The following is a 13,227-nucleotide window of genomic DNA, read 5'->3' on the forward strand; positions in this document are numbered from 1 at the left end:
TTTCCCCCTTTTTCCATTTCTTATACATCTTCCGTTTCAAATTCAGCGCAGTTGAAAGTTCCTTAGTCATCAATCCTGGTTTCTTGAGACATCTCCCATTTTTCTTCCTCATTGGAACTGTTTGAAATTGTGCCTTCAGTATCTCTCTTTTGAGAAACTCCCATCTGTCCTGAACTCCCTTCTCTTTTAGTATTTCTGACCATAGGATCACCCTCAATACTTCTCTGAGTTTACTGAAATCCGCTTTCCTAAAGTCTAGGATGCATGTTTGACTATGTCTGGCTTCTCCTTTCCACTGTATAACAAACTCTAGGAGAACATGGTCACTTCCACCTAATGATCCCACCACTTGCACCTCATTAACCAAGTCATCCTTGTTGGTTAGGATCAGATACAAAAGGGCTGATCCCCTTGTTGCCTCTTCCACCTTTTGGACCATGACATTGTCTTCCAGGCAAGTGAGGAATTTGTTAGACCTTGAGGATTTTGCTGAGTTTGACTTCCAACAAACATCAGGATAGTTGAAGTCACCCATCACTACTACATCTCTCCTTTCTGAGTGTGTAGTCATCTGTTCTAAAAAGGCGTCATCCAGTTCCTCCATCTGACTTGGGGGTCTGTAGTAGACTCCCACCATAACATCCTTGTTGTTTCCCTCCCTTTTAATTTTTATCCAGACGCTCTTCACCTTGCTTCCAGGATTGATGTCCTGGATCTCTTCACTGGTGTAAATGTCCCTGACATATAAGGCTATTCCTCCTCCTTTCCTGTTTGGCCTATTTCTCTTGAAAAGGTTATACCCTTGTATTCCTACATTCCAATCATGAGACTCATCCCACCAGGTTTCAGTGAGGCCTGTTATATCATAGTTGCTTTGTTGTATTTGTTATTTGGGGACAGGTGTCAAGGAAATGCAGACAGTAAGACAGTCACATGAAATACCAGTTTTCAGATATTTTTAAGCATTAAAAGATACTTTAAGTACTCTGCTGGAGAGAACTAGGTTGTAGCCACAAGACAGAATTAAAGCAGTTTGATACCACTTTAACTGCCGTTACTACATCCTACAGAAATTTTGGGATTGGAAGTTTGTGGAGGCACCAACACTCTTTGTCAGAGGAAGACTCTGTAAAACTAGAGTTGTGTGCTATTGTGTGGTGGACCCAGAGTTGAATCCCTGCCTGAAATGGAAGTTGCCAACCACCTTTGAGCTGCATGCATTAATGCCTTTGGAGAGGTACCCACTGAGATTCAACACTGAGGAATGTCTCCATGTTCTCTCCTTCAGGTTGACATGTACGCGGGGGCCTTATTTATCCAACAGGCCTTGCACTGGGACCTTTACGTGGCCGTCATTGGCTTGCTGATCATCACAGCGGTTTACACAGTGGCAGGTGGGTCTGAGCATCCTTGGGTAGAGAGTGCTCTGCTTTGACTTCCTTATCCATGCATTCAGCGGAGGTTGCCCTCTTAGGTGATTTCTTTCCAGCACTGATCTCATGTAATGTACATCTGGGCATGAAGACTCAACTTTGGTAGCCTCAAAGCCATTACAGCTTTGTGGGAAAGAAAAAACATCCAGAAGATTGGGTTGCATGGTTGTTGTTCTTGTTAAGTGCCCTTGAGTCGATCCTGGGGATGAGACATCTCCAAGACTCCCTTTTCTCAACCTCTTCTAGCCATTGCCTCCTTGACTGAGTCCAACCATCTGGCATAGGATCCTCCTCTCTTTTGCTGCCTTCTACCTTTCCATCACTGTCTTTTCCAATGATTTGTGCCTTCTCATGATGTGGCCAAAGTATGACAGCCTCAACTTAACCACCTTGGCTTCCAGGGAGATTTCAGGCTTGGTCTGGCCAAGGATCCATTTGTTTGTCTTTTTGGCCATCCATGGTATCCCCAGCACTCTTCTCCAGCACCACAATTCAAAGGAGTTTTGTTCACTGTCCAGCTCTCATATCCCTACTCTTTTCTTCCATCTGCAGGAGGCCTTGCAGCAGTCATCTACACGGACACCCTCCAGACGGTCATCATGCTGGCTGGAGCCCTGACTCTCATGGGATTCAGTGAGTACCTTGAGGAAGTTGGAGACTCATTGCTTTGCTCCATAGAGGAGAGAGCAGAAACCAACCAATTAAACATTCTTGTGGTAGGAAGAAGGTGGTGAATATTTCTTTTAAAAAAATAATTTGGATTATGCTTGGAAAACAAATTTCTCAAGAATCCTAGTTCAGTTTCAAGAATTGTACAGGATTTCATCTATACAAAATCCCCATGTTTTGCACAGAAAATGGTATTTTCTGTGCAGAAAACAGTGTTTTTCAAGCCAAAAAAAAAAAGAGAGAGAATTTCCTAAGAAATAAGTTCCATAGACTGGGAGCAGCCACCAAGAAGGTCTTTCCTCCCTTGTTCCCATCAAATGAGCCTCAAAAGGTAGTAAGACAGAGAAAAGGGCCTCTCCAGAAGATCTTAACACTCCAACGGACTCATAAAGGGAGGCAAAGTCCTTCAAATAGCCTGGACCCAATCCATATAAAGCTTCATAGGTCAAAACAGCTGAGGTTGGCTTCCTCTTTGCCTTCCTAGGCTTTGCCAAAGTGGGAGGTCTTGAAGACCTTCAGGACCGATACTTCAAGGCTGTGGCCAGCAACCGTGATGGAAACAGCAGCTGTGGACTGCCCAGAGAAGATGCCTTCCACATATTTCGGGACCCGGTCACCTCTGACTTGCCATGGCCTGGCGTCTTGGTTGGCATGACCATCCCATCTTTGTGGTATTGGTGCACAGACCAGGTAGGACTCTGCTGGTTTGGATCAATAGGGTTACTTCCTGGAAGATGGTTCTGGATTTTGGAGTGGGAATTAGGTCCAGGTCTGATGCTAAAAGAGCAATGGAGCAGCCATTCCACACCATGGTATTGGGAAAGGATCCTCTTGCTTGCCAGTCCTTCCCATGGGATCTGTTTCATTTTAACATTACTGCATTTTTGTGGGGAAAGATATTGGGAGGAATGGTGAGCAGATATCCCCTCCTATAACGACAAACCAATCCTACCTTTGTCTAGTGAAGCAGGGATAGAAACCTGCCTCCATCCAAGGCACACATTCTGTTCCCCACAGACAAAATGGTTGCCGGAGGCCATTTTGCTACAAGAGTTTGCAATAGAGCAAATCCTAGCCTGGTATTGAAAGACACTTCCAGACAAGCAATTGCAAACAAACCCAGCAGCTTATAAGGCTCTGGATTTAGAAACGTGAAGATGTGCATTCTAAAAAAGGGAAGCAAAGACCAAAATTCATCCACTGCTTGCCAATAGATCCTGCAAATATCTCCTTCATTTGCAGGTAATTGTTCAGAGGTCTCTTGCAGCCAAGAACCTGTCTCACGCCAAGGGAGGTGCCCTCTTGGCTTCCTACCTGAAAATCCTCCCACTCTTTATGATGGTTTTTCCCGGCATGATTAGCCGCATCCTTTTCCCAGGTAAGGAGGAACGGTAAGAGGCCTTCTACTCAAGGAAGGGGCTGCAGGGTTTCAGTGGGTGCAAAGCATTTTGCAAAGTGTGGGGAAGGAGGTCTTGCCCCCAATGCCCTGCTTGTCACACCAAAGGTTGGCAACTATTTCCTATCCCTTTTGACTCTCTCGAAACCTCTCCCTTCCTCCCAGCTCTTCAACCCTCTTTTGAATCCCATTTCCTTGCAGATCTGGTAGCCTGTGCAGATCCAGCCATCTGTAAAGAGATATGTGGCAATCCCTCCGGGTGTTCCGACATCGCCTACCCCAAGCTTGTCATTGAACTCCTGCCAATAGGTGAGGGACCTTCTCAGCCGCTCAAAGAGAGGTGCAAACAACCAGGTGGAAGGAAATGGAGAGACTGGGAGGAGAAGCAAATGCACTTTGCAGGGAAACAAAACCAGGGACTGAATGCTCAGGCCTCAAATTCCACAACCAAGTTGTAAAACCTTTGCTTACTTCATTCCCATTCATGCACAAGAACAAATGCTTCTGTTTTCCCCCCATTTCCACATGAAATTATGGGGGAAAATATGCATTTAAAAAATTATTTCTCACAGTTTGGAATTGATCGATCTATTCAATAATAATAATAAGTGTTTGCTTATGATTCCACCCTTTGGTCTTCCATTTGTTTTGGACTTCAGATCCCACAAGCTGCAGCCATCTTGGCCAACAGTCAAAAGTTATGGGAGCTGAAGCCCAAAACATCTGGAGGACCAAAGTTGGGAGTCACTGATTTAGACCATCATTAGCAACTTCAGTTTTATTTTGGGACCAAGGCAGGATATAAATAAAGTAAGTAAATAAGCAATAATCTTTGCACAAAATCCCAACCTTTTTGCATGGAAAACAGAGCACTGTTCTCAAGATACCCTGCATAAACAAGTTTTTGATGTGCTGGTGAAATTTTTCACCCCAAAGGCATTCCCCAGATTGAAAAGCAATGCTTTGGTTTATTTGGGTTGTGCCTCACAATATTCTTGGGCCTTGTTCCTTCTTTGGAGGTCTTTAAACAGAGGCTGGATGGCCATCTGTTGGGGATGCTTTGAGTGAGAGTTCCTGCATGGCAGGAGGGGGTTGGACTGGATGGCCCTTGTGGTCTCTTCCAACTCTATGATTCTATGCTCCATAAACATTTCTCCCTTTTTCTTTTGCTTGTAGGACTGAGAGGCCTGATGATGTCCGTCATGATCGCAGCCCTGATGTCTTCCCTGACCTCCATCTTCAACAGCTCTAGCACCATCTTCACCATGGACCTCTGGAGGCATTTCAGGCCACTATCTTCCGAATGGGAGCTCATGATTGTTGGCAGGTAACTGACAATCCTGTTGCCCACAACAGTGCAGCAAAATATAATGGCTAGAACCTGACACATGTGTAGGTTTCTCCAGAAGAGGAGATGGACACTTTGGATGAATGCAAATAATCTGTGCTCAGTTCAAGATTTCCAAAGTAGAATTACCTCTGGGGTGTCATTGGGCATGATGATGCCCACGGGATATTGGTCGCCAATGTGATTCCAGGCTGAATCAAAGGTACTGGGGACAGACTTGCATTTTGTCAAGATATTGTTGGTGTTGTTCCACATTTGAAGTTTTTTTCTCATGATTGTTATGATAGTCTCATGTATGGTGACCCCAAGGAAAAACCTATCACAGGGCTTTCTTAGCAAGTTTTGTTTATTGGTGGTTTGCCTTTGCCTTCTTCTGAGGCTGAGAGAGTGTGACTTGTTGAAGGTCTCCCAGTGGGTTTCCATGGCTGAGCGGGTATTTGAACCCTAGTCTCCAGTGTCCTCAAGCACTGAAACCCTGGTCTGAAGGGAATGTCACTTGAACCACTAGAGCACTATAGATTTCATGAGAGAGGGTTTGCCAGCATTGCCTCCTTCTGAAATTGAGAGGGTGCAATTCGCCCAAGATCACCAAGTCTGAGCAGCCATAACAAAGAGGTTCCATATGGAGTATTGACTGGTAATTTGAAAGCAATTCTAAATTTTCTCCTGACTCCACTAGTTAGTCCCATACAAGAGTAACCTCATTGAATCAATGGGACTGTGTTATGTTGACCCACTATCCAACAGTTGACTAAATGGATCTAATCTAGTTGGGAATAACCAAGACAATTTCAGCCTCTATGCTGCAGGACAGACTCTCTCCCATCCATGAAAATGAATAGCCTAAAACCAGAGACTAAGCGGTCCATCCCTCTCTTCTTGGTCCATCCCTCTCTTCTTGGTCCAAGGGTGTTTGTTCTTCTTCTCGTTGTCATATCTATCCTGTGGATCCCGCTGGTGCAAGCCAGCCAAGGAGGGCAGCTCTTCATCTACATCCAGACCATCAGTTCTTACTTACAGCCTCCGGTCGCCGTGGTCTTCATTTTGGGCTGCTTCTGGAAGCGGGCGAACGAAAAGGTAATGCAATGGCACAGGTTCTATCTTGGCCCTTGAGCAATAGTCATTGCACTCGAGGAAGTGGCTGAGTAAATGATGGACCTCTGAAAAAAGAAGGGACCAAGGGGTTCTGGTGGCTTCCATGTTGATGCTTTTGAGGCATTGACCATGGTACAGGATTTACTTTTCAGAGAGGGTTCAAGATCCTGGACAAGTCTTTTAAAAAAGTTTTAGATTAACCAGAGGCTGGATGGACATTTTTCAGGAGATGTTTAGTTGTGTGTTCCTGCATGGCAGAATGGGGTTGGTGTATATGGCCCTTGGGGTTCCTTCCTCCTCTAGGATTGTATGATTCTGACTTCCCAAGCTCTGTTTCTACATCTGGTGCAGAAGGCTGTCCTTGTCCATCATGAAATGGCTCCTTTCCTTCCTCTTGCAGGGCGCTTTTTGTGGTCTTCTGTTGGGAATGGTCATGGGCGTGATCCGGATGGTCCTGGATTTTGTCTACCTGCCGCCGCAATGCGGAGAGCCAGACCAGCGGCCAGCAGTGGTGAAAGACGTTCACTATCTCTACTTCTCCATGATCCTGGGAGTGGCCTCGCTTATCGTGGTGGTGGCAGTCAGCCTCTTGACGGAGTCTCCTCCAAAAGAAAGGGTGAGGAGTTGCGAACAGGCTTCGTCCCTTGGTCTTTTGCGGCAAATCTTTGATGCCATTCTTTTCAGGTCATGCAAATACGAGTGGCCCTGGCACCTGAGTAAAGTGTGAAGTTTAATATGTTGTTGTTGTTGTGCCTTCAAGTCATTTCTAACTTATGGAGACCCTAAGGCAAACCTATCATGGTGTTTTTTGGCAAGATTTGTTCAGAGGGGATTTGTTATTGCCTTCCTGAAGTGGAGTGAGAGTGACTTGGCTATGGCCTCCCAGTGGGTTTCCATGGCCAAGTGAGGATTCAGACCCTAGTCTCAAGAGCTGTAGTCCAATGCCAATTACACCATGTTGGCTGCACAATATCTTGTTATGCTTCCCCTTAATATTTGCAACGAGGCCAACTGATTTGATGCATCTGCTGTAGCTAGAACACCAACAAGTTGAGTAAAAGTTAACATATTGTTTAAAAAAGAAAAGTAGTTTCCCAAGTTCTGTTCCATTGCTTATCAGTGGCTCTTCTGATAGGGAGTTTCCTCAATAGGGTTCAGTGAGTGGAGGCTTGGAGTGGATTGATTTACTTTGGGAGATGTGCCAGGCAGAGCATTTCCATGCCAGCTGAGAATCTGACCAGGAAGCAAGCATGCCTTTTGTCACAAGGGTGGGCTAATAGTGTCTTATGGAATGCATTTGGCCCCTGCTTTCCACTTGTGGCCTCTGAAATCCGCCAAGAAGTGCTAATGTTGACTTTGCCCCCAAAAGAAATAGAGATCAATGGGAGTGTGGGCAGCTGCACCATGGAACCAGCCAGGATCCTTGGCAGATGCTGAACTATTGCTGCTTGGCATTGGTGAAAGGCATGCACAAATTCTTTCTCATCAATGTTTGCATCCTCACAGATCAGCCGCTTAACGTGGTTCACCCGCAAGGATGTTCCCGTGAAGAAGGACTTTTCTATAGTCTCTAGCAGTCCCTGCGCTCTTCCCGTCGATGGCATCCAGGTCCCTCCTCTTGCTCCTCCAGTCCAGTTTGAGATCAGCGATGGCCCCGAAAACATCAGTGACAAAAAAACTTGTAAGTGGCCCTCGCCAAATCTTACTAGGAAAATCCATGGCAGTCCATAGGCTGGGAGTGAACGCACTCTGGGTTTGCATCCAAATTTATAAAGGAACTGCCAAGGTGCTGAATGTTGTTGTTGTGTGCCTTCATGACAACCCCAAGGGGAGCCTATCCTGGGGTTTTCTTGGCAAGGTTTGTTCAGAGGAGTTTTGCAATTGCTAACGTCCGAGGCTGAGAGAGTGTGGCTTGACCAAAGTCATGCAGTGGGTTTTATGGCTGAGCGAGGAATTGAACCCTGGCCTCCAGAGTTGTAGTCCAACACTCAAGATGCCATGCTGGGTCTTTCTCTTTATATGATTTGTTATTGTTGTGAGCCTGCAAGTCACAACCCAGGGAGCGACTGGCCATGTTCTCCAGATGGTTGCCTTACAATCCTGACTCCTTCCTTGCTAGGTGCCCTGGATGGCAAGAAGGCCTCCAAACTTATGCGGCTGGTCTTGTGGGTCTGTGGGATGGAGCGCCAAGATGCCGACACACCCCAGATGACTGCAGGGACCAAAGAGGAGACCGACTTGGCATTGGTAGAAGAGGCACCCGCCGTGAAGCACATCCTTAATGTCAACTTGATATTGTGCCTGAGCGCCGGAGTCTTCCTCTGGGCTTACTTCGCGTAGCGTTCCCAAATTATGCCAATTGCAAGGATACTGTCCATGGTCTTGGGTTTCCAATGCAAGTGGAGTTGGGTCCTCCTGCAACTTCTCTTCCCCCTGAAATGGTACCCAAGGACAAACGCAGAGGGTTTCCCATGTTTTGGGGTGTGTTGCAGGCGGATAAAGTGGAAACCAGTGATTCTGGGTGAAGGAGATTTTTTTACAGAACATTTTATGAGGTCTCCCATGCTTTCCACCCCACGCTGGATCCTGCCCATTCTTGCACAGATAATGCTCTGGGTACATCGTCATGCAAAGTCAGCTTGGGATTCAAGCAACAGGTGAGACTTTCCTTAAAGAAACCTGCCAGTATGTGTGCCCCTTTGAGGAGAAGATATTAAAAACTGCCTTGCTGGACCAGATAGAGTTCCTTCCTGCCAGGTACTTTGTTCTCAAAACCCATCAGCCAAAGCAGTTGCTGGCATTGATGGTCTTCTCCCCTCCATCTTGACCTCAACGCCTGATATTCTGAAGATGATCAATGGCCTCTGAAGAGGAGGTCCAATGATTAATAGGATTACTAACATTTGTGGTAGGCATACCCACAACTCAGTTACATCCTTGTGGACCAGTAGCTTCATTGGTTAGGAACCTATTGCAATTTGGTGCGGGAGACCCCTTCTTGCAAAACGACAGCTCCCAGGGTTGATTGGCCAAATGTTGAGGCTAATTTAACAGATCTGCAAATTATTTATTTCTATAGGATAGATAACACTTTAAAACTCTTAGTCCCTAGTGGGCCAGATTGCATAACACACTTTGCATGGTTTTGGCAGAGGTAAACTCAGGCAGCGAAAGATGTCCGTTTGATGGAGCATGTGCTTTCCCTCAGATATGTATCTTGCACTTAGCGTGCTTTATTTAGTGATCTGTCAGTGGAAGGTAGAAGATGAGCTTCATTTGCAAGTCTGAGGCATGTTATCTCTGAAGAAATCCCTTCGAAGGAGGAAAAATGGGTTAATTCACAGTCCTGCCACCTCTCCCAGCCCTAAAATGCATAAACACTAGAGCTTTTTAGCAGAGGATTCCAAGTCCCCATCCAAACTATACATCCCAGGATTCCTCAAGGTGGGGGGAACAAAATGGCATGGTGCAAGAATATTCTGTGTTTATGAGAGATGTGTATGCATTCATCTAGAGGAAGTGTTGACAGTGTTCCCCTTGAAGCACATTAAAAAATGCAGACAGTGGGATTATTTTTTTACAGAATATTTTATGAATGCCATGGTTTTTTCCATGGTATTTAAAATGCACACACACACACGCACACACGCATATATAAGTGTGTGTTTTTATTTATTATGTGGAATGGGGTTAAGTGCTTATGGAAAGGTGCTTTCGTTTGTCCGTGCGCCTACTTGTTTTAAGTTGTTTTCTCTCGCAATACAACATAACCAGCCTCAGTGCACTGGGAAATGGCCTCCTATGAGCCTTGCGCTCTTTCCGTCAACACAATTATGGCAATAAATATTTGCGGCCCAGCTGTACGAATCGTGCGCAGTGTCGCCTGAAGCTTGTTTCTAGTAACGTCCATAGAATCGAATGGGGCTTACCTGTGAGTCAAGGTGCGCGGGGAAAACCCAACACAGCAAGCAGGCTTATTGGTAATAAATGTGTTTCAATGACCTGACGGCTGCCCTGTGCTTCTTTTCTGGGTGGAAATGAGTCTCTCTATACTTCTATTGATGCAGCCTGGAATCACATTGGCTTTTTAAAACCATTTTCCCTTTTTTTCTCTTTATCTTTTGAATCCTATGTTGGGGAAAAAGAGCAAGATATCAATTAAAAATAATAATAAACAAACAAGACATTAAAATTCACCTCATTCCTCTTACACATTTTCCAGACCTTCATTCCCTCCAAACAAACTCCATGTCCCCCAATTTTCACCTTTTTGCCTCCTATATTACGTCAAGTGGGCAATTAAAAAGATTGTATGTATAGCGCTGTGTAAATTTATAGTGCTTTATAAATAAAGGTTAATAATAATAATAATAATTCTCCCTTTCCTTCGCATATACAACTTCCCTTATTCCTAATTTATTCCATTTATGATGTTACCAAGTTTTTTTAAAATAAAACCCCCTCGTGCCTCATTCCTGCCCTTTTGTGCCTCAGCCTCAAAGTGCTTTAAGTTCTCTATTTCTCCTCAGGTCCAAAATATACACTCCATAGCTTTAACTGCCCTGGCTCAGTGCTAGGGAATCCTGGGAATTGTAGTTTGGGGTGGCACCAGAGCTCTCTTTCTGACAGAGAAGGCTCAATGTCTCACAAAACTCCAGTTCCCAGAATCCCCTATCATTGAGCCAGGGGCAGTTAAAGCGGTCTCAAACTGGGTTATTTCTGCAGTGTGTTTGGGACAGTTTCTGAGATTTTAGTCCAAAACACACTCCCTTTTTTTTTCCTCTTCCAACCTTTTATTTTACTCAGGTGCTCCTTGAGTTGTTTATTATTGTTGTTGTTGTTATTCATCATATCTTATTATTTTTAGGCTTTCCTCCCTTGGGGAAAACAAAACACCTCACACACTTAGAGCTTTCTTTTACCTCACAGAGTTACTCCAAACCCTTCAGCACTTTGAAATCTCCTCAGGTGCTTCATAATATACTGTATATAATTTAAGTCTGAGGCTTTCAAAAAGATATCTATCTATCTATCTATCTATCTATCTATCTATCTATCTATCTATCTATCTATCTATCTATCTATCGCCTCTGGCTTAAATTTCAATGCTTAAAATTCACTTTTTCTCCTCAGCTTCTCCTCTTCTTCCCTCTCCCTCAAGTATATCTTTATTAGTTTATACCACAAGCAATAAATAACACAACCCTTCAGTACAATAACAACAACAACAGAGTTATTGCAAACCCTTCAGTGCCTTGAAAATCTCCTCAGGTGCTTCTTTTTAAAATAAAACCCCCTCTGTCTCACCCCTCATTTCCCGCCCTTTTTGAAGGCTTCAGCCTTACATTAAAGCCCTTCATATATTAAAAAAAAAAAACCCTTCACAATATAACACAAATGTGGCACATATCTTATTCAGGTGCCTCCCCTCTCAGATATTATTATTATTATTATTATTATTATTATTATTATTATTATTATTATTAATCATCATTATATTTTGGGACTTTTTCTGTACAAAATTTGCACATAGTTGATGTATGTATGTATATGAAAGAATCTACATTTCAGGACTTACTCTGTATAAAATTTGCACATCATTCTCAAATATATATATATACACACACACACATTTGCATTTGGAACTTTTTCTGTACAAATTTGCACACTTCTCTCTCTCACACACATATATATGAATCTTTGCATTTCAGGACTCATTCTGTACTCAGGACTTATTTTGCACATTGTTCTCTCATACACACACACACACACACACACACACACACACATGCATGTTTGCATTTGGGACTTTTTCTGTACTAAATTTGCACATTGTTCATGTATATATGAATTGTGTGTGTGTGTGTGTGTGTGTGTGAGAACAATGTACAAATTTTGTACTGATTCCATACTCCTACTACCAGCATCCCTCTGTTATATTATATTATGGCAAACCCCCTCTGAAGAAACTTGCCAAGAAAACCCCATGATGCATTGGAAACAACTTGAAGGCACGCAACAACAACAACATTTTATAGATGTTGTTCCTATATAGAGGCCCTATACTCTTTGGCTCAGAAATCCCAATTGTGTTTCTGTGTATGGATACTTAAAGAGAAAAGTACTTTGTACATGTCCTGGGGCACAGGGCTTACTCCTTGCACAGCTGAAAACTACAAATCCCTGACTCACTGGTCAAACTGGTCTAGCTATTCATCTCTCCTGGCCCAGCCCAGGAGGAAATGGAACTGGACTGGCCATACTGGTTTCCACCTCCTAGCTGCAACAAAAGCAGCTCCCAGTAAGTCCCAGCAGCTGAATGTGGTGATCTGGCACCATCTAGTGGAGCTACTGGTAATTTCACACTGGGGCGAATTTCAGCATTCAAGAGAGATTAAAGAGCATTTAAAGCATCCCGCAAATAAAGTGAAAATGTCGAGTCATTGAGCAAATGATTATCACATGCAATTGTGCAAATAAAGTAACATCGGTAATTCATTGTTGCTAAAATCCTGAAAGTAAAAAGATGCGCATAAATGCTCCTTTAATGTGGCCACTTTTAATGGCTTTGCAAAGTAACCTTTTTAGGATCATGGCTCCCAGATTTTGATCAGGCAACCACATCCATTGGACTGCAAGTCCCAGCATGGGCAGGGTCTCCAAAATCCCTCTGGATAAGGATTCCGCAATGACTGCAATTCCCAGAATCTCTTACCCAGTATTGTCAACAGACTCCCCCAAAATCTTTATGGACTCTTTGCAAAAGATCCCTGGTTCTCAACATCCTTTTTGAATTATGATGACCAGAACTGGACACAAGGCCAAAGCATAGACTCATAATGTTGAGTTGGAATCTCTTTTCCTGGAGCTTGCATCCATTGCTCCATTGTGTGCTATTCTCTGGAGCAGCAGAAAGCAAGTTTGCTCCATCCTCAATATGACACCCCTTGAAATATTTAAACATATCATAACTATCATATCACCTCTGAATCGTCTCTTCTCCAGGCTAAACATACCCAGGATCTCCCCAAGTCTCTTCTTGTAGGGCTTTATGGTTTCCAGGCCCTTCATCATTTTGCTCAGTTTCCTCTGGACATGCTCCAGCTTGTCCACTTCTTGAATTGTTTTGTTCAGAACTGGACAGTGTTATTCCAGGTGAGGCTTGACCAAAGCAGAATAGACTTCCCTGGACACGTCAAAAAGAAGAATAAATCCACCCATCTTTGAGCGCATGAGACCTCGAAGCCCAGGACTGGTGCGCTTTGCCCCATCATCAGCCATTCTGT

At 44.0% G+C, this 13,227-nt stretch overlaps 2 protein-coding genes across 3 annotated transcripts in view; both read left to right on the top strand.

Annotated features, from left to right (window-relative positions):
* The window catches only part of SLC5A11 (solute carrier family 5 member 11), a 26,599-nt gene extending 16,657 nt beyond the window's left edge, over positions 1 to 9,942 (top strand). Inside the window, exons 7-16 of one of the 2 annotated variants that reach the window (XM_042437982.1) lie at positions 1,289 to 1,394; positions 1,986 to 2,066; positions 2,587 to 2,792; positions 3,345 to 3,480; positions 3,700 to 3,807; positions 4,675 to 4,825; positions 5,755 to 5,923; positions 6,342 to 6,557; positions 7,448 to 7,622; positions 8,061 to 9,942. In XM_042437982.1, coding sequence (XP_042293916.1) covers positions 1,289 to 1,394; positions 1,986 to 2,066; positions 2,587 to 2,792; positions 3,345 to 3,480; positions 3,700 to 3,807; positions 4,675 to 4,825; positions 5,755 to 5,923; positions 6,342 to 6,557; positions 7,448 to 7,622; positions 8,061 to 8,281 — 1,569 coding nt within the window. In that variant the 3' untranslated portion in view covers positions 8,282 to 9,942. The remainder of the gene's footprint in view (positions 1 to 1,288; positions 1,395 to 1,985; positions 2,067 to 2,586; positions 2,793 to 3,344; positions 3,481 to 3,699; positions 3,808 to 4,674; positions 4,826 to 5,754; positions 5,924 to 6,341; positions 6,558 to 7,447; positions 7,623 to 8,060) is intronic. The other variant, XM_042437981.1, reaches the window with a different exon arrangement.
* A 733-nt stretch (positions 9,943 to 10,675) lies between these two features.
* The window catches only part of LOC121914510 (testis-expressed protein 47-like), a 6,750-nt gene continuing 4,198 nt past the window's right edge, over positions 10,676 to 13,227 (top strand). Inside the window, exon 1 of the mRNA XM_042437986.1 lies at positions 10,676 to 10,747. The gene's annotated coding sequence lies outside the window, so the exon portion shown is untranslated. The remainder of the gene's footprint in view (positions 10,748 to 13,227) is intronic.

This window comes from Sceloporus undulatus, chromosome 8 (assembly GCF_019175285.1).
Source record: "Sceloporus undulatus isolate JIND9_A2432 ecotype Alabama chromosome 8, SceUnd_v1.1, whole genome shotgun sequence".
NCBI classification, from domain to species: domain Eukaryota; kingdom Metazoa; phylum Chordata; class Lepidosauria; order Squamata; family Phrynosomatidae; genus Sceloporus; species Sceloporus undulatus.